The sequence below is a fragment of the Varanus komodoensis genome, unplaced genomic scaffold, assembly GCF_004798865.1.
Source record: "Varanus komodoensis strain SLA01 unplaced genomic scaffold, ASM479886v1 scaffold20_1, whole genome shotgun sequence".
Taxonomy (NCBI): domain Eukaryota; kingdom Metazoa; phylum Chordata; class Lepidosauria; order Squamata; family Varanidae; genus Varanus; species Varanus komodoensis.
In genome coordinates, this window is record NW_025335587.1 from 18448124 (window position 1) to 18475469 (window position 27346).

The 27346-nt window shown below is 54.3% G+C and overlaps 1 protein-coding gene across 9 annotated transcripts in view; it reads left to right on the forward strand.

Moving 5' to 3' along the window:
* Positions 1–16078, forward strand: part of BCAS3 (BCAS3 microtubule associated cell migration factor) — a 367571-nt gene extending 351493 nt beyond the window's left edge. For 6 of the 9 annotated variants that reach the window (XM_044430184.1, XM_044430179.1, XM_044430186.1 and 3 more), the window contains one exon: positions 14831–16078. In XM_044430184.1, coding sequence (XP_044286119.1) covers positions 14831–14979 — 149 coding nt within the window. In that variant the 3' untranslated portion in view covers positions 14980–16078. Of the gene's footprint in view, positions 1–4944; positions 5610–14830 lie in introns of those variants that run through there. The other 3 variants (XM_044430187.1, XM_044430189.1, XM_044430188.1) reach the window with 2 other exon arrangements.
* The last annotated feature ends 11268 nt before the right edge of the window (positions 16079–27346 follow it).

The following is a 27346-nucleotide window of genomic DNA, read 5'->3' on the forward strand; positions in this document are numbered from 1 at the left end:
TCAGGCAGGACCAGGCGCTTCCGGCCGGGTGGAAGCGGGACCTTCCCCACGTGGAGCTGAAGGCTCCCCTTGCAAACTGAGGCCGTAACTTTCCCATCCTTCCCGTCTCTGAGGCTTTGCCTGTCTTAACCAGCCTGCCGCTCTGCGAGGGGGCTGCCCATCCGCCTCCGAGCGTTTGCATCCATCAGGGAGACATTCGGATAAATATTTACATTTGGAACATTAGCAACTGGAAGCGACTCGTGCTTCACGTGCGGGCCCACCCCGAAAATGCCCGGCACCCCTCACCGCGCCCCGATCCACACGCTGCGGGCCGGCCGGCGGGCGAGCTTGCGTGTGCCCCACAGCCGCACGGTGCCAGCGAGGCCCCGGGCTTCCGATATCCGTCGGCGGCAAAGCGCTGCTTCCATAATCCAAACTAATCCATCTTCATCAGAGTCCATTACCATGATAAATTAAAGGGCCCATTAGCATAAAGGAGCGGTCCTCAGGGACGCACGGCCGCTCAAGAGGCCTTGGGGACCTGCGGGGGCCTGTGAGAGGGAGCGCTCCCGGCTTCGGCGTCGCTGGATTGGCACGAGGCAAGCGGCTCCCTCCACCCCGTGCTCAAATGCGGAGCGACCAGCTTTTCTCATCCGTGTCTCGGCACGCAACCCTCCCATGGCCTGGGTGTTCGACCATTCACAAAACCAGGTGGCCTCCTAGGAAGTTGGCCCGGGCTGAGAAAAAATGAGAAAACGGAAAAACGGCTTTGGGGCATCCAAACTCGTGCAAAAAGAGGCAGCTGTCATTTGCCGCTCGTCTCTCTTGTTAAACCCTTTTTGGCTGCCTGTTTTTCGCTATATCTAAACCAGAAAGTCACACGCTGCTCCTGCAGCGCAGCCCCTTCTCCCCCGCCCCAACAGCCATATATTCTCCGTTGCTGAAAGCATTTGACTGAAATATCCAATTGTCTCTTTTATTTTAAACCGCCCTTTTCCCCCTTAGTCTTTGCTTTCTCTAACACTTTTCCACCCAGTCCGCTGGACGCGATGATGCTCTCAGCGACGGCTCCGTTGAGCATTGCCATAAATTCCCCCCCGCAACCGGTTTCCTTATATTGTCTCGGATGAACGTAAAAGTTCCCAAGATGTGCTGTTTTTAGCTCTTACCAGGAGTCACTTGCATGAACAAAATAGGGAAACGGCTTTTCCACATAGGACTACTTGTTGATGGGGGAATCTTTATTTATTTGTTTATTTATTTAGAACATTTATATGCCGTCCTATATGTGAGGCATCTCAGGACGGCTTAAAATATTAAAATCAGAATACAATTGATTAAAAGCGATAGATCCCATGCTTGGATCCCCTGATGTTGAGGGATGACAGCATCCATGAGCTCAAGTTTGGCGCAAATTTTCATTTGTCCAGTTCCATGGCAAGTAAGGCCGCCTGTGGGCTACTGGCCAGAACTCCCAGTGCCCAAGAAATGTACAGCAGAGTAAAATGAGCTCAGATCTCTCCGCCTCTGGCCTGTGGATTCCACATCACACCAGCATTTTCCAAATTGCATGCAGAGAGATTTTTTACGCAGGGGGGGATGCTTACAACTCCACCCTTGCGCCGAAGCTCAGTAGCATTGATTGCACCTGCACAAATGTACGCATCCGTGCAAGTGAGAACGGTTTGCATTTAATGCGCAGCTGGAATCGACTTAGGCACCCAAAGTTGGGCGCCTTGGTCTGAGTACGCCCCTTGGAAAGGAACTGGATGGTGTCTGGCTAGCTTAATGCCCTTGCTGACATTAGCTACACCTTCAAAGAGATTTTTCAAGCTTACATTATGGGGGGGGGAACTGTACAAGAGTAGGACCCCAGTCCAGAAAGTGATCCAGGTCCAGACAAGCGCTCTTTGTGCTCCTTTATAACTTTGTCTGCCCTGGGCCTTGTGTTTGGGGAGCTTCCTCATCCATTTTTCCCTGCTCTCCGGCTCTGCCATGCCTCACCCCTGCGTCGGCATCTCGGCAGTCCCGCAACTCATATACCCGCCATGTTTTTCTCCAGCAAGGGCCATGAAAAAGCTTTACATTTTTAAGAATCGGCACCCATTCTGTTGGTCCTCGCACCGCTCCAAGGCGAGGATTGTGCATTTTAAGGCAAGTCACTGCTCAGCGTTCCAAATGCAAACTGGCCATACCTCGCTGGCACTCCATGGTCAGCAGGAGCTGCTCCCTGCTCCCCTTAGGAATGACTTCCAAAGTTTTGGAATCTTGGACATAGGCCATTTTTCAGGCTTCTCAGCAGGGGAGAACCGGTGGCCTGCTCAGAACACAGGCAGCTAAACGAGTGATTTCCTCTTCCAAGCTTCCGGCAAATGTTAAACACGAATCGCTGCAGAAAAGAGCGATCTTTGGCTGCGGATCCTTGCGTGTTTTCAGCTCTGTTTTAAGCTTGGCCTAGAGATGGCAATGCCACAAATCTTTCCAGAAATCAATCCATCTCTCGTTGAAGAAGGGCTCTTCACCGCCTTTCCGAAACAGAAATGCCTGTGCAGTTTTATTGCCAGAATGTTATCTGGTGTGAAAACGGATTCACTGACATGGATTCTGCCCAAAACCAAGCAAAAAGCTTTGGTAGGTTTTTCTGCCCTAGGAGGATGGCCACATCCACCTATTTTCTCTCACTTCCAAATTTTCAAGTTCAGTTCGCTGCAGACTTCTTTAAAGAATGCTTTAAGTGTGCTTGGAAATCTGTATTTTTGTGTGTGTTTTTCCAAGCAAACACATTTTTAATGTTTTGACTAATAAGCCCATTTTTCCCTAACCAAGCATTTCAAACATCAGTTTCACTTTTTTATGGGAAAAATCTGTTGCGGAATTGCCTAATACGCATATTTTTGCAACCAAGTTTCTTAATACAGCACATTTCTCTGTGTGATTTCCCTTCATGTGCACATTATTATCTACATCTTTGGCCGGAGTTTGCTTCTGCAGCCCTCGCTGTCTCTCGCTTCCTGGGTGGTCATCCGGGAGTCCCCCCCCATCCTACCAAGCCCGGATGACCCCTTGTCTTCACAACTCCCCTGTGCACACTCGCACACACGTTCCATAGGGATGAGATGTCATGGAGGGCACCTTTCTTCTCCACATGGACACATTTCTTCCTTCCTGGAATGAAATCACTGTGTTGAAAGTCACCCTTCCCAAAAGGAAGGGTGCCCAAGAGGTTCGGTTGTCCATAACGGCGTTCCCAGCGCCGTGCTCACACACCCGCTTCCACGCAGCTTCGCCCTTCGCCCGCAAGTCTTGCCCGCAGCCCACGGGTCAGGCCCAGGCACCGCCACGCATGGGGTTTGGTGCTTCTCACACAACGCAGCTGTGTTGTCTCCTAATCCCCCACATCCAGCCTGTGGACCGGAGGCGCATGCCTCTTGCTGCACACAGGCAGGAAGCTGGCATGCGCAGGAATTTAAAGCGCATGTCCTTCCGGCTCCCCATTGCTGAGCACCACACCTCAGGCAGCATCTTTTCGGTCCCCCCTCCTACGCGTGCAAAATGGCCGGCACCGAAACGCTTCCCAAGATCTCGCAGTGGACGCTGCTAGCATCGTTGGCTTTGTTTTTTAACCAAACAAGAGTTTCTTTGATTGCGATGTTTCCTTCTCCCTCCCTCTCCCTGTCTCCCTTTTTTTAAAGCCAAATTTGGGATTCTGTTGTTCAGAGCAAAGAGGTCACAAGGCCCTGATGCATTTAGCATTGACTGGCCTCTCTTGTCCTGCTTCTATTAGTCAGTAATTTGATTTGGACCTATTCATTTGCAAGCCCTGCAGGAGCACCGAGTTGGCCCGGCGTCTAATTGGTGCTCTCTCTATTTTAGCCTCATTAAATTAGCCCTGACTCCTGGCCACTTGGTGTCTGCGCTTGTCTGTCCATTTATACAACCTAATGTAACACAAAATTCATTACTGATCGCATTACTTTCAACTCTGAAGCCAGCCTCGTGATAAACATTTTCTTAACCCTTCCCTCTCCGGGGCCCGGAAGAGGGAAAGGTGCTTTCCTGATGCCGGGGGTGGCGAGGGAGGTGACCGGGAGGAGGCGCGATCGCAGTGGATGCTGAAGCCGAGCGGCACCCCAGTTCCAGGCTGGCTGTTCCATGCTGAGGGGAGGAAACGCCCTGGGAAAGTGGGTGAGGTGAAAGGGGGTTGCGTGGGCAGGGTATGGTGGCCACGTGTCCTCTTAGTCAGAGGACGGTCCTCGACATGAGCCTCTGACCTATCTAGTTTCGGTCCAGAACTGTCAGACCCATTGTCCACGGACAGCCTGAGCAACAGACCGCGCCTCGCCACCGTCTTCCGCACGACAGCGAGATGTCCTGTGTTCCTATTTAACTTCCGATCCTCATTTCTAAACCTGCCACGTGTTATGAATTAACACACAGCCATGCCGTGCAAATTGGTGTCTCTTGTTTTGAGGGGGGGGTGTTTCCAATTTTGGGGAGATGCGTGAGAGGGGCATGAGGGGTAGATCCACAGGGTAAATGTGAGCCATCTTCACTCCATCCCAGGTGGCCGAATTTGGGCTGCCCCAAGAGACACAGTCGTTACAAGCACCACTTGGGCCCAGATAACATGATAACGTCTCCTCAAGGGCTGAGTGTGCATCGTTGCTCAGCCACAGAGAAACACTTCTTGCTTTGTTGTGATTATTATTATTATTACTGGCTAGATTTATAACCCACTTTTTTCTTACAACACACTCAGCGCAGCTTACATCATTCTCCTCCACCTACTTTCCACCTTATCCCTGCAACAACAACCCTGTGAGGTAGGCAGGGCTGAGAGTCTGTGACCGGCTCAGGGTCACCCAGTTGGCTGCAGGCCGGAGCAGGGACTCGAACCCGGGCCGCCCGAGTCCCAGCCATGCGCTCTTCGCCACGGCTCCATGCCGGTTCTCTCTTGCTCAGGTACTGAGCACGATCCGTGTGGATTCCAGAAACGCCAGTGGCTCCATCCTACCCGTAACTTGCACGCCTGCCCTGCACAGGAACAGACGATATTTGCAGCCAGTCCTGCGGTGGAAGTGGCGGAGCGAAAGGTGGCGTGCGCAGCAGAAGCCCCGAGTTTCACCTCCGTCTCAAGCAAGTGTGTTCGACAGAGCAATCCTCACTCGGGGTCCATTACCTGGCGTTCCAGCCGGCATTTCTCCGGCCAGGAATCTTACAGTCAATCCCTGGCAGACCCCAGTGAGCATGAACACAGCCGGTGTTTTTTTCACAAGTCATGTGGATTCCGTGCAGTTGGAGCTGTTTTGATTTTAAGTAGTCTTATGCAAATTCCATCATAGAGAAATACGTGAAATTTTAAAACACACGCAAAAACGCCTCCATTCCTCATAGGCCAATGTGTAAACAACTGGGAGATGTTTGTATTTTGGTGGAGTTTGTGCTTTCCGGGACTATAGATTTGTACAGCTCTGAATTGGCACGAATATCTGTAAATGCAGAATCCAGTATCTGCAGAATTCAGTTCTGTTAGGAGTGGATGAAGGAATGAAGGGCACTTGTTAACCCACAAAGCGGCGGGCAGATCAAATTTGCAATGTCTGTGCTTCCCCACCTGTGATAATGGACATGCAGAGCCTGTGCCTGGTTGAACAAATTCATCCATTTTGGTCTTTCCTGTGGTAGTTTTTTGTGTTTTGTTTCTAGTCTCGAGTTCTCTTCTTCCTGAATGCGGAGAATTTCTTTTTGAATTTCAAGACTTTTCCATCAAAGCCAAACTGAAATTTCTCACCCTCTACCCCTGAGGGGTGGAAGCAGTGATTTCTGCAGAACGGTGCCTTGTAGACCCTGGCTAGCTCGCAGAGAGATGAAAGGTGGAGGAGGTGGCCGGTTGTGCCTCTGAAAGAGTTGCTGCTCTGCCCTGGCTCCTTTCCTACCAACTTTATATCTGTGTGCTTTAGAGGCCTCATGAGTACAAAAGAGGTCATCTTCAGGCAGGAAGCCTTGAAAAATCCTGGGCTCTGTGAGTCAGGAGTCCAGGCTGGATTTCTTCCAGGACAGGGACTCATGCAGAGACGCAGCAGGGAAGACTCTGCCAAGACTGGGAGATTTTGCTTCCATGCTGCTTTCCACCCCTTTCTGAAAGCTTTGGAGAAGCTCTGAAGTGGAACCTCGAACAGGCAAGCCGCCTCCTTTTGAGAAAGGTGGATCCTGGCTCCAGCCACACCTGCAGAAGGCACCCCTGGGAATACCCCCGAGGGGCAAGCGCTCCTCAGATTCAGAGATGCTAATCCAGCCTGGACCTTCTGGCTCCCCAAAGTGAACGGCGTTGTGTGTTTTGAAAACCCCCCAAAGAGTCTCCTCCTTCCCAGCCCCATCACCCCGCAAATCCCCCCCACTGGCCTGCATGTGGCGGACCCTGCCATCCAGCAGCCTTTTCTCTGCCGACACCGTACGAGGAGGGCCACTCTCGGACCCGGCAAAAGTAAAGCCGTCTCCTTGGATTCTTCTGTGGTGTTACTGCGGCTAATTACATTTTGCCTCGCAAATACGAAACAGATGATTCTCGGGACACTCGGGCGAGCCTTCCTGCAAGCGAGAACTTACCCGGCGCGCTCAGTAAACAGTGTCTCATCGCTTGGCGGCTTTGCAGAGCACCGCTTTCTAAAGTGCTTTGCGTTGGCGGGGCCTGGCTCAGGCCAGGAGGCTGCTCGGGAGAAGCTAGGAACAGCGTCCCGAGCAGAGTGCTCTGTCTCTGTGGTTTTGCTCCCCGCACACTCCGCGTGGAAACGGAGCTTTTATCTAGCTGAGGACCAAGTGACGGGGCAGCATCTGGGGGAAGCCGGCCTCCACCCGCCTGACAGACCAGTGGGGGGGCTCACATGTGAGCCCCCGAGCCCCTTTCCAGCCGGAATGGGGAGCTGGTTCTCCACCGCTTTCACCATGCCTTTTCCAAGTTCCAGTTGAATCCCTTGCCCTCGCAGGGCAGCTCCCAGACAGGGCCAAGCCGAAATCCACTCCTGGCTCGGGCTGGTAACCCTTTGACGCCTGGCGTAATGAGAGAGGATTTTGTCAAATGAGAGAGGGATTCCGGAGGTGAGGCAAACCCATATCACGAATCACATTTCGCAGCTCTCAGCAGCCACGGATTGGCAAGGGCCGCTTTGCCCGGGCATGCAACCCGGGATGTGGCGTTGTTTCAGGACGTACCTGGGGGAAAACGGGGCACTTCGCTAGGAACTGCCCTGTAAAATGAAGGAAAGAATAAAAAAGTGCTTTTGTAGCTCCGTCGCGAATCATTCCCACCGGCTTGACATATCCTCCCGGCCTGCTTTTCTTTGGGAATCAATAGCACGGTGGGGGTATCCTTCGCAAGGGGGCTTTTTAATGGTTCCTCGCATAATTTTGTTCTGTGATCCTGGACAGCTCTCGAAATGAATCTTAATTGCTTGGCTGTGGGATGCGGAGAAAGGAATGTCTTGGTTTTTCATTAACCCCTCCAAACTTCACACGAGGCCGTTTTTTGCAGCTGTGGGCAGGTTGCGGAGCGCGGTTCAGCCGGTCATCTTAGTCGCACTCTGGCGGGCTGCATAGTGCCCCAGCAAGGTGGCTTTCCCCAACCTGGCGCCCCCCCCCCGAGGGCCTTGGACCGCAGCTCTGGAGGGCATCAGGTTGCACAGAGCAAAGGCTTCCAATGGCTCTTTGAAAAACTATCTAAACTGTATTCACTGTGGGTGCAGGTGAATTTAATAATGTAAATTATTTTACATGTACACACTTATTATTACACACACGTAAAATTATTTTACATGTACACACATACACTATTGTACACCTTCCCTACATGTAGAAAAGTAGCTCCTTTGGGAGAAAGCTTTGTCACAGGCTTCTCTCGGTCTCCCTACCTAACTACATGCAGGGTGCTTTCTGTGTGGGAGGGTGTATAAAGACATCACATCATTCAACACACACACACACACACACACCCCCCACCAGAACCAGTGCATCCCCATCACAGGCTTGCAGTCGATTTTGCTGAGTAGGAAGGAAAAGCATCTGCAGCTCCAGCCGAGGGCTTGTTGGCTGAGGTCTTCTTGTCCTGCTTGTCTTGCTGAAATAAGCGTATTAAAAGACCCAGGAGCCCAAGTAACCTCAAAATAGGGGGGTGGGGGCAAAGGATGAGCTCTGAAACATGAAAGAGATCGCTAGCGTTTTGAGGTTAAAACTTGTCTGAAATCCCTTATTCAGCCTATCAGCTCAGTGCTGCCCAGACTATGAGGTAATCGCCTGATTTATGAGGTTCGCATATATAAACCAGGTTTCCCCATTCGGCTTTCCTGCCCGGACAGTTGGGTGGAAGCGGGTAAAGAGATCTCCCAGCTCATCAAAACGGGAGCGTCAGAACGGGCGTGCCTGGCCCGGAACATTTACCTCCAAAAGCCACTTCTGTGGGGCCTTTCCGTTCAGCCTCGGGGGTGGGCACGGCCTGGACTGTGGGGCGCAAGGTGGCCCCACGCCTGGGGCTGAACCCTGCCGTGCCAGGCTGCGACGGAGGCTTGAGACGGGGACATTTGGCGAGGAGACTAGCTGGACGGGCCCTTCGTGAGCTTGCCTGGAGTGCCGCCCGCAAGATTCAGCGGCAAGCCACCCAGTAATCTGGGGCCGCCATCGAAGGGGCCCCGTCTTTCCTTTCCGCCAGCCAGACGTCCCTCTCCAGGGCATTTTGCCCTCTCGTGATGTGCCCAAAGTCCCGCAGCCTCGTCTGCATCTTGGGAATGCTCCGCGCGGACTTGCCCTGGGACTCCCTTCCCCGCTTTCCCTTTTTTGATGTCTCCCTTCCGCTCCCCAGGCCTCTCCGCAGCCCCCCACTCTTTTTCCGGTGGCCCAAGCTCTCGCTCTGCGTCCCCCCTTGTTCTCTGCCCCGTGGAGAGCTGAAGCAAGGGCAACCACACATGCCGGGGAACATGGGACACCAGGCCAAGCTGCCCACCCAATTGGGGGCTCCAAAGGGTGGTCCTGACAGGGCGGGGTGGTGCAGAACGACCCCTGGCAGGAAATAACCCTCTTTCCCTCCAAATCATACAGCCGCACAAACGTCGAAACAGGATTATCCGTGCCTATTGTGGAGAGAATTTTTTCTCTAAACACTTGCTTCTTTATCGGGTGTACTTTTAACCTTCCAGAAATTGTGCTGAGTAAAACTTGGAGGGGATCCAAAGGGCTGAAGCCTGAAACTTTGACAGACCGAATCATTGGTGCTCTTTTTAAAAAAAGGAGAAGAAAACCACACGGCTCCTTAAAAAAAAAAAACGACGCAACTAAACGGAATCTATTTTTGTAAACAAATGGGTGAAAAAAACAGAGAAAATACTTAAGAAAGCGCTCTCATCTGAAATGGCTCTTGTGGTCTTTCTGGATGTGTGCATTTCTGTCAAGCTGTTCAGCTTCTTTGCTTCTCCATTTATCTTAATAGAGCGCTGATGCTCTGGGGTGGAATCTGCTGCTTAAGTTGATGTGTGTATATATATATATATATATATATATATATTTCTTCAAGTCCCACAACTCAGCCAAAAAACTGTTCAACGTGCTCCTCACTTTAATTTCCAGACACACTGGTGTATATCACAGATATCACATCAAGCTGTTCTAACAAGGATCACATCAAGTCGTACTAACAAACATTTGTAACGGGATGCAAAGTCTGGCATTCCAAGAGTCTTCGCTCCCATGTTAGGGGGAAAAGAACTAGCTAAAGTTTCTAGTCCTTATGGCTGGCTTTCACACCGGATTTACGCCTGGCCTGCTTCACAGCGTCGTTGGATGGGCAACTTTGGGCCAATCCCTGACTCCCAGCCTGACCAACCTCGCAGGGTTCTTGGGAGGATAAACTGGAGAAGCGGAGGAACCTGCAAGCTTTCTTGAGCTACTCGCAGCAGGGAATGAAATAAGCGCAGGCAAACGCACAACAGCAAATAAATAAAAGCGATTGATGTCTCAGTCTTCAAACGGGGGGTGGCTTGGCACAAGGTTTGGCGAAGACCGGAGGGGGTAAGGCCTGTGAGGCTTTTCCAGAACTCAGTAACTGCGAGGACTTGTTGGAAGATGGCGGGGAGAGAGGACGGGATGGAAGACGGCGAGGTGAGGAAGGCCGGGGCCACTCCTTCCAGAAATGCCGCCGGCGTCTGTCCCGGCACCGTTTGGCACAAAGGACCTGGGAAGACAAGGCAGCCTCAGCCAAGCCCCAGAAGCTGGCCGCTGAGCAGAGCGGCTGCTGGGTGGAAACGAGACTACAATTAGTGCTTTCCCCGCGCTCTCCCGGGCCATCCGGGGTCACTCTGTCGGCGAGTCGGGCCGCCCGAGCCCTAATGCGCTGTGACAGGGCGAGGGGCTGGTGCAGGACGCTGGAGTCCGGAGTCACGGCGGCTGCCTCCTCCCCGCCGCCACGCCGGCCCACGCGCCCGGATCCTCCTGCCCAGCCGGCGTCCCTCCAGGGCTTGTGGCCGCCCTGCCTCGAGGAGGGAGGAAGCGGCTCCTGTGAGCGGGTCTCCCCGGCCCAGCAAAGCCCGTCCTGCGTGCGTCTTCCTGTTGCTTCCCTTGGAGCCTCTTTTCGAAGCTTCTGCGCCACGACCCCTTCTGCCAGGGAGGAATCGGAGAAAGGAAAAACCATTAGTAGGAGGAATCCACCAGAGAGGAGGGGCGCGCATGAGTCGGGAAAAGACAGCATAATTTATGAGTGGTCCAGGCATCGGAGGGCTATATAGATTTTCGTTCAGGCCTCGGATTAATGTCCCATGTAAAAATGGTTTCCCGTTTAAGCAAAGCCGGGCAGGGCCTCCTTCCCTTTCAAGAATTCAGCGGCATCCTTCAACCGTTCGGGAACTTCTCTTTGTCTTTCCCTCCGTGGTCTCGATCCGGCCCACTCTTACGCGCAGTGCTGCGCGATCTTGCCCCCCCTGGTCCTCCGAGATGGTAAAGCAGGATGAGCGAAGTGTTGTCCAGCCTGGCTGGTCTCGGGTTCTGTCCCTCTCGCTTCAGATCGCCGGAGACGGACTTTCCCCAGCTGGTGCTCTTCCGTTGCCTGGGACTTCAGTTTCCATCAGCCCCAGGCCACGTGAGCGTTGGCCAGGAATGCTGGGAGTCCTTGCCCACCCATCAGACATGGCCAGATCGATGGAGGCCACAGAGGCCCGTTTCCCCTGCCCAGAGAGCATCTGGAATGAGCGGCAAGATCAGCCCGCCAACCCCCATGGCTCATGCTCCCTCGAGGCAATGTGGTTGCCTTTCTCCCTCCCACCTCACAACAACCCTGGGAGGTAGGCCAGGTGAGAGACCGCAGGCCCAAACAGCATTGCAGCTGAGGCAGGATCTGAACCCGGGTCTCGAGCAGGCTGTGGGATGCCTGCACCACCGAGGCCATAGCTCCAGCCACCGGTGCCTCTCCCGCTCCCAGAATACATCAGGCCGGTCCAAAGAGCAGATATTTGGCCGGTTTTCCAAATGCAGAAGCCCTCCTCCTGCCTGAGGACAGGGCCACTCCATCGCCTTCCTTGCATTGGTCTCGCCTGAACTTTCAGGACATTTCTCAAGAGCGGACTCTGGTTGGGTGTGAGGCATTCTTGACTAGCTCCCAGGGGAACTGCACACATCCCTGAAATACGCCTCCACACACGGCCGACCTCTTCCTTCCTGCCCTGCCGGGGTACTTGCGTTCCTCACCTGCCCTCCCGCCTTCCGGGGATGTTCATCCAAGCCGAAGGTGGGGTGCAGAACGTCAGGCCTGGAGAACCCAGGGGCCCCCGCCTCCCCCGGTCCCACCCGTTTTTCCCCAAGCCACGGACCATTTCCTCCTTCCAGGGCCTTTGTGCAGTGTTTTCCCCGTTCTGAGAAGCCAGAAAGCCCCTCGCAAATCTTAGTTTCCAGTGCTGAGAGAAGCAAGTGACAATCTGCCGGTCTTGTTCCCCTTTGGCCCCCACCCCTTTGCCTCTGGCCCTGCTTCTTAAACCTGCGGCCCCTGAAGGCGCTGGAATGCGGCCCCAAGAGGGTCTCCGAGACCGAAAGAAGCGGCAGCTCAGCCTCAGACGTTCTGGAGCAGAGGGGCAGCAGCTTCGAGGCCGAGGCGAGCCGGGATTCAGCAGCAGCCGTTGCTTCGCGCCCTCCCGGCACGACCAGCGCCTTGATGTTTCCCGGTGTTTGTGGCGCAGCTTTTCTGACCGTTCTCACCTTGAAAGCTGAAAGGTGGCAGTTTTGCGCTTCTTGTCGGCTCGCGTGCCTCGGTTGGGTGTCTCGCGGTGGTTACTAAGAGCTCCCAGGATCGATCTACCTGTTCCAAAAATACTTCTCGGGGGAGAAAAATACAATCGCCTTCTTGTAGGAAAATTGTGGAAAGAAAACAGGTCGAAGAAAGTGTTGCTCGGGAAAGGGGAACGCGAGCGAAGCCGGAGCAGAAGCGCAGGGTGCAGCAAGAATGTCGAGCTGCCTGCCCCGCAGCTGGGAGGGGGGATAAGGAGTGGAGCTGGCCAGCCCCACACGCCCGGAGATGCCAAGCCTGGCACAGCTCGCCTGCGGACACCTGGAGGGAAACCAGGACTGGTGTCCCCAGTGAAAAACACACGGGGCCTTCATCAGGGTTTCTCTACGCTGGCTTCCCAGCTGTCGGCGGACTCCAACTCCCATCAGTCCCATGAAGGTGACGGTTGGTTTCATTTGCGTATTGCCCCAGAGCCAAGCCCTCTGGGCAGTTCCTGAGAAATCACAAGCCACAAACACAAGCTCGAGCGCAGCGTTGGGTTTTCAGCAGGCAGGATTTATGATTATGTCAGAAAGAGACGAGGCCTGCTAGAGATGGTTGGAATCCGTGCGCCATCATATCCCGCCCAGCCAGGGCAGGGGCGACCTGGTCCTGAAGCTGAAGGGGTGGGAGTGCTGGTGCCAGGCCGCCCTTGGTGGGGAGGTGGCCTCGCAAACGAGGGGGCCACCAGCAATGAGGCCCCGGGCACCAGTGGAAAACAGCAGCGGAGCCCCTGAGAATGGGAACCGCTGGCCTGGCCCAGCCGGGGCAGGAGCTCCTTTGGGGACTCTGCCTCACGAGGGGGAACTGGGGCTTGTTTCTCGGAAGGATTTCGTTCGGGTTCTTTCTGCCTGCTTTCTACTCTCTGCCCTCCCTGCTGTGGAGTCCCAGGAAGGGACCTCATACCACTGGCCCGTCCAGCCCCATACTGCCAGCAGATGCTTTGGACTACAGCTCCCAGCATCCCTGAGCATCTGCCCGGCTAGCTGGGACGTCCAGGAGCGGCATTCCAAAACGCCTCTAGGGACAGGCCCTGTGGCAGCTTCCCAGGGTTCCGGACACGAGGCCTCCTTCGGTCCCGCGTGGAGGCGTCCGCCCCTTCTTCAGCCGTGCAGCAGATCCTAAATGCCTCCACTCGTCCCCCGAAAGAGCCGCATGCTGCTCTGGCAAAGTGCCCGGCTCTTTCTGGCTAAGCAAACCTCAGGAAATATTAATGCCTGTTTTCTGCACATACGCGGAAGCATTTCCCCCCTGCTTTCTCTAAAATGGAAATAAAAACCTGCCCATGCAGCCCCGGCATGAAGACCAGCCGTCGGGGCAAGCGAAGGAGATGGGCCACCTGGCCGGGCGTCTGGTGGCCGGGGCGGTGTGCGGGCGGAGCGTCTGCCCACATCCCGTCTTCCTGCTGATGGCTACCCGCAGAGTGAGGCGAGATGCTTAACCAAGGCCAGCTGTGAGCCAGAGGGAGATAAAAGGATCAAATCCAGACGGGATCAGGCCAACATTAATGTGGGATATGTTCCTCCTTGCCGAGTTAAATTGCTGGGGGTTTTATTTCCTGAACTCATGGGAGACTGCGGACCGAGTTGGAGGAGGTGGGCTGCCCAGGCCAAAAAGTTGTGCAGAGCTTCGTGTCACTGGGGAGGGACCCGTCCTTTACATTTATACGGAATGTAAAGAACTCGTGTATAACGGATCGGCCTACTGACTACATTCTGGGGTCCCCAGCAGGGAAAGGGCATCCCATCAGTGTCTGCCCAACCTTTTCAACTGTAGATCTCAGGCCTTTCTGCATGCAAACAGGTGCTCTCCCATTGAACTGGAGACAGTGCCTTCAAATAAGCCAAATGAAACTAACATTCTAGTCCTTGTGGTTCTGAGGAGAGGCTTGATATAACCAGGAGTGTAAGAAACAGTCTTAAACCGATCCAGGGCATCGGTCCTTCCTGGCCCGCTCTTGCCTCCACCAACTAGCTGTGGAGTCTTCGGCGGAAGGAATTTCCCCACTGCTTGCCGCCCGGTCCTTCGAACGGCAGAGGCTGCCAAACGAATCGGGACTCTCTGGCTCTGCCAGGGATCCTCTCCCACATGTGCCTGCCTGAAGCGAACGCGCGACAGAAGGGGAGGCGGGGAGGGGGCGGATCCCCATAACTGGCCAGCAGTACCAGCGGTACCTACTTGGCCTGCTCTGGACTGAGCAGGCCAGAAGCGTGGCCTCCGGTCCCTGCCTCCTCATTCCCTGCTCAGCTGAGCTTGGAGGCAGCAGGGAGTCTGGGGTGGGGTGGCGGGCGCTGCCCATACCCTGCGTGTGGACACGTGCGGGCGCTACCTCCCTGCGAGCCTCGGAGCCGCCACACCCGCGGGGAAACGGGAAGGCCCTTCTCGCGCACGCAGGCGCATGGCCCCCTTCCCCACACCTCCCAGCCAGCGCATGACAACCCAAGCCCCACCGCTAAACATCCCTAACCCCTGACCCCCCCCCCCGGTCTCCGAACAGCAGCCCTGCCTTTTTCTCTGCTCCACTAACCGGCGCAAGTGTGTCCCCTCTTTGCGCTGCAGAGCTACAGCGAGAAGGAAGCATCGAGACGCTCAGCAACAGCTCAGGTTCCACCAGCGGCAGCATCCCACGGACCTTCGATGGCTACCGGTCGCCGCTTCCGACCAACGAGAGCCAGCCCCTGAGCCTCTTCCCCAGCGGCTTCCCCTGAACGGGTCCCGGCGTCCCCGGAGAGAAATCAGACGGGCCGACGACCTGCCGCCACGCGACCGGTTGTCACGCGTTTCTCCCGCGGGCGGGCGCCCGAGACGGACGGCGCGACGACCGCCAGCGTGCCTGCTTATGGCCGCCTTCCGGAACTGTATGAACAAAACGCTGAATTTTCTGTACTGTGCAATACGGATACTTTTCTCCTGTAATCTGAACGGCTTTTTAGCAATTCCCCCACTGCCACCTTTGAATACAGGGAAATGTATTACATGCTTAAAATACTTGAGGAAGTATTTTAAACAATGTCTTTGTCTTTTAAGCCTAATCTGCTTTCACCAGCCCCATCTCTGCCCCCACGATGAGCAGAAATCCTAAATTCATGGCTCACCTTTCTTCCTTGGGTAAGAATGAGAGCTGTTGAATCATATTTAGGAAGCTGCATGATATTTCCGGGCCCCCTCCATCAGAATTATCCTTCTTTTGCGAATATCCAAACTGTTGGCAGAGCCCATCTCAGCCCACCCACAAACTTCTGGGGTTCTGCAAGGCCGTCCCCCCCCCCCCCCGCCCTGTCCCTGACCGCAAATTTTCAGGCTTTTGTCAAGGTTTTTACCCCTTCTGAAAGGTTGAGAATTCGGCCCTCGAGGCTGAGTTCCTGGCATTAAGAGCTTTAAGCTAAAAGATGCCGGCATCATTTGGCCCCTCCCCCTTTGCTTTGGCCCCGCCCAGCAATGGAAAGCCACTCCCAAGGTGCAGCTGAATGCGGCCCTTGGGGTGCAAGAGGGTCACCCCCCCAAACTGGCAGGAGGGAGAAGCTTGAGGACTCGGCCCAAGCGAGGCGTTTGCCATGTTGGCGGCCTTGTCCTCCTCAGATATCCAGCTGATAGCAAGAAAACGGCAAGGAAAGGGTGGTGCTTTGTCACTGCCCCTTTTACTCCTGTCCTTGGGCAAGATGGCCTTTGATGGCCCCACCTATTTTAGGAATGCACTTAATTTTATGAACGCGAGCTGCAAAACCTCTCAGTGGGCTTTCACCCGGGAACGCCTCCTCTCTGTCCAGAAACGCATGTGATTGCCAATAAAGCTGTATGTTCAAAGGATCTCCTTCGTCATCTCTATGAAGGAGGCGTTTCCAGGGCTCCTGGTGACAAAGAGATGCCTGCACTGTAAACATGTCTTGGGTTGTCTGTTTTGCCTTTTTCCCCAAATCCTGAGATCCGCCCCTTGGAACGTGCTCCAGACGACCGTGCCCCGGGAATGCGAGGATTCTCCACCCGGGAATTTGCGTCTGAGCCCCAGAACCAACAGCGCTCGCCGGTCCTTCCATGTGCAAGATCCGCCCCATTCCGAGCTGCTTGTGGGGTTTGACTGAGAGGGAAGAGACGCTTTCGTTCTTGTTGCTGAAGGACAAAGAGCTGGGAATCCTTGCCCAAGTATTGCAATCTCCCGGAGGTTTGCCAGGGGATCCTTTCCCCTTCTAAAAGAACGAGGGAGAGAGGGCATCTACCAACACAAAGATCAGCAAATGGCCCCGTGAGGAGGCACGTTTGACCCGGGACTGCCATTCACGGAAGAGCGCCCAACTTTTCTGGGGAGCCCAGCCCTACGCAAGCCCTGCCAAAGACATCCGACCTTCCGCCGATTCTGAATCCGCTCTTTCGTGCAGTCCCAAAGGAGAGAGGGACCAGGTGCGCCCACGTGGATCCTCAGCGTCCCACCAAGCAGGCCGCTGAGGGAGCGCTTGCCCTTGCTCACCGAGGCCACTAACAGCGAGACAGGGTGGAGGCCGGTAGCTTCCCGGTTGGCAGAGCAGCGCTTCCGCGCCAGGGTGCCTTCTGAACTCCCGAGGAGCTTGCCCACGGTGCTGCGCCTGGCTGGGGGATCCCAGCGCTGCCGGTCTCGCCCTGTCCTTGGCCGCGATGGAGGACACGGTCCAAGCAAGCAAGATTCCTAGAATCCCCCGGTTGGAAGCGGCCACTCAGCTCCTCAAGGCCAGCCCCCTTCTGCATGCCAGAGCCCAGGCCGGAGCCGTCGGATCTCTCCTGGAAGACCTCAGCAGTGGTCAGCCTCGGCATGTGGAATCGTGGGGTGCCACTTGATCCTTCATCACAGATGCTGAACCCCGTCCTCCAGGCATGTTCACTTTCATGGAGCGCCCATGGATAGCTCTTCTAAAGCCCAAAATAAAAGCTGCAGTGGATGAGGACCCACAGCCTCCCCGGAACCTGACCACCAGAATTCTTTGGGTCAGCTTGGCACCGCTCCACTAGCTTCAGACCTGAGGTGGAGATTGGGGACAGATGTTTGCTGGATTCCAGTATGAAAGCCAGGAATCCACCAAGCCTCTCACACATTGGCGATGATCTGTAAAACTCAGTTCGTTGTGGAAACGCTTAGAACAATCAGAGCCACTGCCCAAACATGGAGGAGCCTCTTAAGTCTAAATTTCTGTTTTCTTGCAGGGGTGTTTGTAAAGACCTGTCAAGTTAGGAAAAGTTCTGTCGGTTGTGAAATTTCCTTCCCAGTGTTGCCTTTTAAAGAAAGAAAGGTTTTCGAGTCACAAAACAAAAGGAAATGCATCCAAACCCACAAATCTTTTAACACTTCCTTAGCTTTGTGGCAGATGGATCAGTGGGAGCAAAATTGACCGTTTCCCTCCAAAGTGGAAAAGAAAACGCAGTCCAAAATCACATTTGCTCTTTGGCTTAGCATCACGACCATGCCGAGTCCTCACAGATGGGAAAGAAGTCGTGTGTGTGTGATGGGGGGAGAGAGAGAGAAATTGGCTTTGTGGTATCTCTTATATCGCTTCCCTATTTCTTCCCCTTTTTCAAAAAGCACGATAACGCGAAGGAGAGGACAAGATTTCAGGCCTTCTCTCCTTTTTGCTTCTGTAATGAGCGACTGTACAACAATGCAAAATGTATCCCCGCTCCGCAAGATAAATGGACAATTCAGACGCCAGCGTGCAAGGAGGAATCTGCCCGTCCACGGAGCTGCCGGCAGTAATTCAGTCTCGGCTCTCCAGCTCCTGTGACCCGATGGATCAGTGGTTCCCAAGGCAGGTCATGGCAGGATTGCCAGATCTTCAGAAAAGATGGCTGCTGAACTTTTGTTTGAATCTCTGCCCTTTCCACTGTTCAGGATATTGACTCTTGAAGAAGGACGGGGCAGGCCGGCACCCAGAGTGGCATCCGTGGGCATCTGCCAAGGGCCCTGCTCCGGGGCCAGTGCTGCCCCTCAAGAGCAGTGGCTCTGCTCCTCCTCCTCCTCACCAGAGGTGTTCTGATCAGTGTTGAAATGATGCCCCCATCTCAACCAAAGGAGAGTCCGGAATTGCAGGCAGTTCTGTCCATCAGTATCAACAAACCAGTTCGAGTGAGATTCCTCTCTACCCAGAATGAGTCTTGCCTAAAACTCCGGGGTTTTAATTTTCCCTTCAGGGCCCAGCCACCCGGCAAGACTTGGCATTACAACAGGAAGCGTTCTGCTGTGGTTAGGAAAATTGGTTTTCTTCCCAGCTCCTGGAAGAACTGCAGTACAGCTGCGAGCAGACAGGAAGGGGCCGGCGGATGAGTCTGCACCCTGCTGAGAAAGAAGGCCCAGCACTGCTTCCCTGCAGACCCAGCTGCCACTACATCACCACGTCTTGCGATTGCTGCCAAAAGCTCCAAAGAGACACGCCGCGCCAAGCGCAAGGGGAATGGAAGGCCGTCTCTACTTGCCTGGCTGACTCCTGACATAGCAAGACGTTGTTTGCAAGAATATTCTAGGAGAAAAGGATGCAGCCACTGGACCTAACGCTGCTATCATGAAACTGGCGACCACAGCAGGGAAGCAGGAAGAAAGTACAGGCAGTGGGGGCAAGACAAAAGGCCAGCTTTCTCTGGATTTCGTCCCCTGCCCGCTGCCTAGTCGGACCCAAGCCGAAAGGTGCCAGTGGACTTGACCGCAGCCCCGAAGTTTGTCTCGGTGGGGCAGAGGCTGCCCCCGGCACGGCAGGTGTGGACCCCGGTTGGTTGTCATCGTGACAAGCCCCGCATTTCCTCTCCTGTCAGTCAAGCCACGGATTGGATGGAGCGAAGGCTCCAGACCTCGTGAGCAAACAGAACGGCGAGGTTAAGCCCGTCCGCTCCAGTGGAGATTTTTTAACACAAGTTCATGCCCAGGTCAGTTCCAAAAGTTCAATCAAAATCCAGATTAACACATACAGAGGGGATTGTCGAAGGCCCGGGGTTTCCTCGCCTCCCCCTCCACCGCCACCGGGACAAAGTTCTCTTTTCCAAGGGAGGCAGGCTCCCGTCTCCTTGGACAGTTTGTTCACTCCTTTATGCATGAGAGAGAGAGAGAGAGAGAGGTCCTGAATCCTGCCCAGCCGCTTTTGGGGAAATCTTAAATCTTCAGTCGCTTGCAAGCATTAAATCAAAGCGTTGCACAGCCATGGGGAAATTCCCAATTTTTGACTGCCTCCCTTTGAACTGCAGCTCCTTGTTACTGGTTTAAATTGGGGTCAGGAGGGATAAAGGGGTGGAGCAGGGATTACGGATTGTGGCCGTACCTGAAGATCTTTTATCATGGCACTTTCGTCCTGCCGGCCCCTTCGGGGAACCATTTCATGCTCTGAGAAAGATGCGGGGGGAGGGGGGCAGTTAGGGGATGCCCAAAAAGCCAGATTAGGGCTGCAGGTCGGGCTGGTTTTTGTCCAGTGGCCCCGGGTTCAAGCCGGCTGCAGTGAGGGGTGGTGTTTGGATAACGCACAGAGAAACCCAGGTTGAAAGACCACGTCAGGGGGAGGTTGACTAGTGTGGGGTGGCCCACAGCCACCCCCCACCCCCACCCCACCCCCCATTTTCCCAGTTTGAACATCTGCACACCTCTCCTCCTAGGGAAAGCGTCATGCCCTGACGAGCTCCACTGCAGGGGCACGGTCAGTTGGAGGACGAGGGTCTTGGCAAGGCCATTCCTGTCCCGCTCTCTCCTTGCAAGGAGCTCGAGGACCACCTTCTCTCCATGTATCTCTTCACAACAACCCTGCAAGGTCAGTAAAGCTGGGAGCCCAAAGCGGAACCCATTCCCCCACCTCCGCCCCTTTCCCCGTCGGCCGGTGTTTCCCCAGCCTTTTATACAGTCCAGCCGCCGTTCTCATTGCTGGCCCAAGGCTTGGCTGCCGGCCCTAAGGGTCTCGAGCGGAAATATGCTGGCTTGGCTAATGTTTTGGCCGTTGCAAAGAGGGCCCCGAGAGAGTTGCTGAAATTGGCTGCAGCCCTCTGGCAGAAAGGGGTTCCACACACCAAGCCTAACAGAAGGTATGCAAGAGCCTCATTGCCTTTCCCAGCAACATTCAGGCTCTTGGGGTGGCAGAATTAGACCCATTAGACCCAATTAGACGCTAGGGTGAAGAAGGGTCCTTTCAGAAGAAGACTTTGGGGTGGATGCAGATCCGCCTCAAAGACTTTGGGGTGGACCTTTCTGGTAGTAGCGACTGGTCGCATGTCATCCCCCTGTACCCCAGCCCACTCCGAGTCCAAACACCAAATTACCTCATTCAGCTCAGTCCTGGTACGGCTCACTCTTGGGCATCAAGCGAGGGACCATCTCATGACACTGGTCTCAGATTTCACAGGCAAACGTGAAATACGGCCTAGCTAAGTCTTCCCAGGTCTTGTAATAACCCTCCCATGTACTGCCGTTAAATCATATCAGAAGTTGGAATGGTGATCGGGTGGAGGGAGGGATTTCTGGCTCAGATGGGAACAGCAAAGGGTTGCCCGGCAGAAGCAACACGGAGTTCGCATCTTGGGATTAGGGAAAGAACTGCGAGAAAGATGCTCTCGTCCATGCGCAAGGTGGAATCCGGCAGTTCAGCAAACTGGGCCACGCCGGGGCCGTGTGTTCGCCCATCTTTTGACGAAAGGTCCATTCACGTTTTGGGGAAAGAAATTAGCGAAAATCCCCAATGCACGTTCCTCCTGGAGGGGAAGGAAACAGGTAGGTGGGCTGGCTGTCTTCACACGTTTTCAAAATAAGGGGTGGGTTGAATTTCATTTTAGTTCATATTCACTAAGAAGTTCCCTAAATCCGCTGGTATCTTCCCATTTGGGACAGAATGAACTCGTGATTTTAAAAGAACAAAACCAAACGAACGTGGGAGAAGACAGGACAAACAGACCCGCACCTCCCAGCTCTGCGGGTTGAGCTCTTCGAAGGCTGAGTTTGAGTTTTTGCGTCGTTTTTGTGTTGCTGCATTGGATTTGCACATTTTTTCCCCTGAGAGTCTTCCAGGTTAACCCGAGAAAGCAGGGAAATGCAACAGGCTGGAAATAGCTGTGCCTATTGAATTTGGCCAGTGAAGAGGGCTGAGGATTTGGTTTCGGTTCCTTTCTGATAAGAGTTGGCCAAAGTTGGCAGATTTCTCCCTGGAGTGGAAAGAAAGTGAGATTTACAAAACCCAGAAGTGAAACTGACAGAGCTATCCGTCTCTGTTCGAAAGACGATGCCCTGACCGATAACCTCAAGTGGCACAGTCTGTCCTACCTTCTCAAAGTTCGCCACTTCTCCGTGGGCTTATCCAACCCAGAATTGCTCTGACCAGCATCGATTCCGTGCACGGGCTGCAAACAAGCTTCTCCGAGATCCTTTTAACACAGGGAACCAGCGAGCTCCCAGATGGTGTTGGACTCCGACTCCCAGCAGCCCCAGCAAGCAAGTCCAGCATGACGGGAGCTGTAATCCAACACTGTTCAGGGGAACACCAGGTTTCTTCAGCTTTGGAGAAGCAACAGCCTGAACCCTTGGCATGCAAATGAAGTGGTTGGGGGGGTTTGGGGAGGCTGATGCCTTTCACACATTTGCATCAATGGGGCAGGCCTTTCAGAGAGGGGCTTTCTGAAGGGAAGGCGTTCCAGTGGAACGTGGGGTTGAAGGTGAAATACCCACTCGCTTTAGCTTCAGATCCTTCCGACCAGTAATTAAGGCCTGGGAAAGACATTTCAGGCTTTCCGGGGGCGGGGCGGCCAATTGCGCACGGGCTCCCTGCAGGGGGTCCGGGTCCGAGCCCCCACTCAGCCATGGGGCTCACTGGGCGACTTTGTGCCAGTCACGGACTCTCAGCCTATCCTACCTCACAGGGTTGTTGTTGTGAGGATAAAGCGGAAAGGAAAAGACCCTTTGGGTTCCTTGCAAGAGGAAGAAGAGTGGGACGCCATTGCAACCAGGGCCCGTGGGCCTCCTGCCTCTGAGGCTGCAGGTAGTGGGCGGTCAGGCAAGACTTGCACCCGGGAGTGTGTCCGGTGCCCTTTGAAAGCCGCCTGAACTGGCCTCCCGCTCCATTTCCTCCACACCCACAATCCATCTCTCCCCTTCCTCACCGTTTTCCTAAGCTGGATCACCCCAGGTGCCGTGACCTTTCCTCTTGCGTCCCGCAACGGAGGTGCCACCACCGGAAAGGTGCTTCCCTCCATAGCCACCTGCCTGGCCCCTTTTGTCGGGGACACCGAGGCGACATCCCCCAAAGAGGACTACGCAGTCCGGAAGGAGGCCAGCTGAACTGCGCCCATTTTCAAGTTTTGCAGGGGGAAAATGCCAGCACACCGTGGCCACGGTTGCCGCTCACAACCAGTTACCCTGTTTATCGGGCCTTAAATCCCAAGCAGGGATGCTCTGGGCAATGTCCTTCCGGGCTGATTCTTTGGGACTTTAACTAAGGTCTCACATCGCATTCCACGGGCCTTGATACACGAGGACGGAGGGCTTCTGCGTTTCGCAGCACAGCTGCGTTCTCATCTGCCGGGGAAACCAGAGTGAAATCCATCCAGCGGTGTTGCAGTGGCTGGGGCAAATTCCACCCCCACCACACTGCCTCGACAACTCACACACACACAGCCAAGGCTCACACTCCGGTTGACCTCCCATTGGCTGAGACAGCCTTAATACATGTGCAATTTCACACTCTGACTTAATCTACGCAGCAGGCAAACTAATCCCATAATAACCAGCAGATTTAGTTGTAAATCAGGCCATCGATCCAAAAAGTCCCCAAATGGCTCAGTGTCTAAAAATACTCAGCATTTTGAGAGAAAAGGGAAAAGGGGGAAAGCACATGGCCTGCATACACGCGAGCGACTTTGCTCTTCGCCTAGAGATTTTTCGCCAAAGCTGTGTGCAAAGCCCTCCTAATCCATTTTGGTGCTGCAGAAAATCACAGCCTGAAAATACCACTTGGGCCAAAAATACTGCCCCCCCCCCGACCCCATCAAAGGCATCTGGTTGTCATGAACAGGCGGCTTCTGGCCTGCCGGGGTGGCACGGAACGTTCACAAGCGTTACAACTGCTGCAGGAGAAGGGTCAGGCACGCAAGGCTTGACCGTCAGTGCAGCCCCTGCAAAGGGGGCATCGTTCGGCGGCCTTCGATATTGAAAGTGTCGCAGGAAAATCACCGGCCTGCTTTTGGGGGCTCCAGGCTGGATTCCCCGGTCGCCATCTGACAGAGAGTGACAGTGTTGGCCCACCGAGTCGAGAAGGGGCAATCCAACGGCCAGATTTGGAGGGCTTCTAGTACATCTGTCTCGCTTGGCTCCGATGGATTTCTGCATTCATCTTTTGCAAGCATGGGCCACCTTCCCTCAAATTTCACCAAAACAACGGGCAACAGTTCAGAGGAAAGCGCTGATGTGTAAAAGCGAAGCAAGGCTATTTTTGAAAGCTCCGAGAAGTGCATGGCAGCTTAAAAGGCCAAGAACAATGGATAGCATTAGAACGTTCTGTTTGTTTGTTATTTTATTTTATTTATTAGAACATTTCTATGCCGCCCCTTGCCGAAGCCTCGGGGCAGCTTACAACACAATAAAATACAATAAAATACAAAAATAACAATATAAAATTAAAATTAACAGTATAAAATAAATATAAAATATAAAAAATATAAAATATTTTCGTATGCCACCATTTTTTCCTGCAAGGAAACCACATCAGTTCACCCAATCTGCTTCCTCTCTGCTTTATCCTCACAACAGCCCTTTGAGGTAGGTGAGGCTTAGAGTCAGAGACCAGCCCGAAAGCACCCAGTGAGATGCACGGCCAAGTGGGAACCCAGCTCCGCGTCTTCCAGCCCCGGTCCAACCAGTCCCCCAGACGCCCACGGATCGCTTTGCTGCGTCCCAGTCTGCTGACAAGCCGGCCGGCCCCGAGTCCCCCGGGTGACGAGCAGGTCATCACCTCTGAGACCGAGCTCTGCCTGCAGCGGCAAAGAGATAACGGCGCCCCACAGCCTTGCATGGGGACCAAGGGGTCACTGGCAAAGGACCGCTGAGTGCCCTTATCGGCCCGTCCTCCAGCATCGATTCGGCGGTAATAGCATCGTCCCTCCTCTATCAGTGACTGCCGATTAAGCAGGGAAGAGGTCGCCGTCTTCTCCTCCGATCGGTCAGCTCTTGGCCTAAGGTGCGTGATAATCTCGCTCCGGAAGGCTCTTCCGGCCTCGCTGGAGGGCCTCGGCGTGGAGACAAAACGCCCGGCTTGTATCGATGCGACAGCCAGTGCGGCGTGGGAGCTGGGAGACGCCAGTTGCTGACTCTTTGCTTAACACACCTCACGGGGCTGTTGTGAGGCTGCAGGCTCAGGAACGGTGGGCAGGTTATGCCATGAAAGCATTTGCCCGTATTCGCGTAATTTCTGTCACTCCATCTGCTGGAGCGGAAGGATATGAGAGCACCTCCCCGCCAGAGGCAGGGAGCCCTTTCCCCACTGCCGCACCTGCCCTAAAATTGCACCAAACAGTGTCCACACAAACTCAAACTGGACTAGAAACTTGTGCTTCCTTCCTCAAGTGAGGATTCTCTGGATTTCTGTCACACACAACCAGTCCCTGCAATATTGCTGCACCGGGGTGGAGTTGTGTTGACACCTTCTCTGCTCTTGTCTTCGAAGCAGTGCTTTTTTCCCACTCAGACCTCAAAGTGGCTGCCCCGAAGTGTGGCGAGGATCCTAGGACGGCTATGGGGCTGCTGTTGCAAGGCGAGTTCATTCGGGCAGGAGCCCTGAACCTTCCCAAATTTCTGGCAGGCCCTCTTGTACCACCCAGCTGTCCAGGGGCACTTGTGGGTCTCCCTTAAAACTGATCGCCCCGGGTGAGATGACCCCCTGGGCTGCACCCTCTTTCTGCCCGAGCCTTTTCCATGGGATCAGCGGCCTCCCCTTCCCCTCTCCACACATCCCTTTCCCAAATACTGGGTGTCCTCTGGAGACAGGCGCCTTTAAAGATGCACACAGAGGCAAACTTCAGGGTACATATAAATCGGCACATGCGATTCTTTTCTTGGCTCCGTGGAGCTGAGCTCTGGATCCCTTTGGTGCTTAGCACCATCTCCAGCAGTCGGGGCCTCCTGAGAAACGGCGCTCAGCCTCTTCCCCAGATTATGCCTGGGCCCAAGGGTTCAGACGCACCAGGGGAAAGCTTCGTCTGGGAACTCAGCTTTTGAGGTCCTTCCTCGAATTCTCTGCACGTGCGTGCAAGGGTCGTTTTGTTCCTGGAAAACTCGGGAGGCTGTTGACAATGCAGCCGCCTGCTCCGAGGTGTGTCCGCTGTTTTTTCCCTTGTGCAGATGGAGGCCGTCCTTTGATCTCACTGATTCATCTATACATTTGGCCCGGACCCACGGCCCAGATGCTGCCTCCGCTCCTCTGACTACCGGTGGGTGGCTTTGGGATTTCTCAGCTCTGACACACAAGCATGTGGAGAAAGCAGACCAAGACCAAGGCGCTGGCTCCCAGCCCCCCGTTTTGAACAACATTTTCCAGCGAGCGGCTTGGAGAATCGCCCTCAGGCCTCCCTTTTGGACAGAGCGGGCTAGGTCTGGAGACGGATACCTCAGGAAAGGGGCCCCCACAGTTGTGTGTGATCGCACAGCTTTGGAAAAAACGTTGGCTCGTGTGTGTCCAAACATCTGTGCGCATCGGGTGCCAACCCTCGCGTAGAAGATGGAAGCCCCACTTCACACATTAAAGAGCAGCAAACATGCCGTGGTTTTTACCCTGGATCCGTTCCCTTGCACATTTACTTGTGTGGTGCCTGACTGGAGTGGAACTGAGTCGTCACAAACATTCACCATCTGGCCAATTTTTGCCTGGCAAAGTGGGAATATCATTTCCTGCTTCCCCAACTTTAACATACGTATCTGGCTGCAGGTTTGGCGATGCTGCTGAGTTATTTTTATTTCAGCAGGGATCCGAGAGCAAGTCTCCCAAGCTTAGCCATCCTCAAGGACTACATGCTATTGCATGTCATCAACCAGCTGCTGCAGGAAACTATCTTCCGTTACATGTCAGCTTGGCCAGTTTTGATCAATACCATGCAGTGCCCAAGTGTGTTAAAGTCGGTGTCTTATTATTCACTTACCTAGGACTGTGTCCCACTGTGGGACTGACTTCAGAGCAGACATGGGCTTTCGGTGTTCCCGAGTTCAGCCAGAAGTTCTGGACCACAATTTCCAGAATCCCCTGACCAGCTGTCAAAACATGCACAGGGTTAGACCCAGAATGCAGCAATTAAACATACTCTGGTATTTTATTTGGGGGTGCAAATATTGGAATATTCAGAACTGCATCGTTCAGAGGAGTTTTACGGAAGGGGTTTTTTTTTTGTGGGGTTTTTTTTTTCTGGAAAAGTAGCTCATCTCAGGCCCAGAAAAAGACAGCCATGACCATGTGGGTTCTGCTTTGGAAAGCCTTCACTCCGGAATTGCCAGTCTCCTTTCAGAATGAACCCAGTTCAATTCCACGGTGCTGGAGGCCATCTCCAAACAAGTGCACTTCCATGGAGCATCGCCGATGGCTTCAGAACAAAAGCTGCAGTGGATAAGGAATCCCACTGAGAGAGGGGTCCCCACTCCTGCCCCGTGCCCTGGAGAGACTCTGAAAAACAGCCGCTCTTCCGTCTGCACTGACATCCGTGCACAGGGTCCGTCTTTCCCAAATTAGCTTTGCCTCCGCTCGGGCTGCATTCTCCCGATTGTTCAAGAAGTTGTTTCATGGTGTCGCCGTTATCATGTTCTCCCCTCCCTGGCCTTCTTGTGAAGGGCCTCTTTGAGAGCCGGCCTTGCAAGAACGCAGACGATGGCAGCATCTCGGCGGAGTGCGGAGCTCACCCCTGCCCGGGATGCCGAAGCAGGGCCGGGTGGCACTCACCTCCCACTTCACCCCTGAGATAGGGATGAAGTGGCAACAGACCTTCGCTTGGCCCTGCCCTCCGGGGTCACTACTGGAAGGCGCCCGGGGCTTTGAAGCCCCGGCAGAAAAGCATTCCCATCACGGAAGCTGGTGCTGGGACTGCGGCCACGGCGACGCTCCTGGGCAAGGACACCCCGGGGGGTAC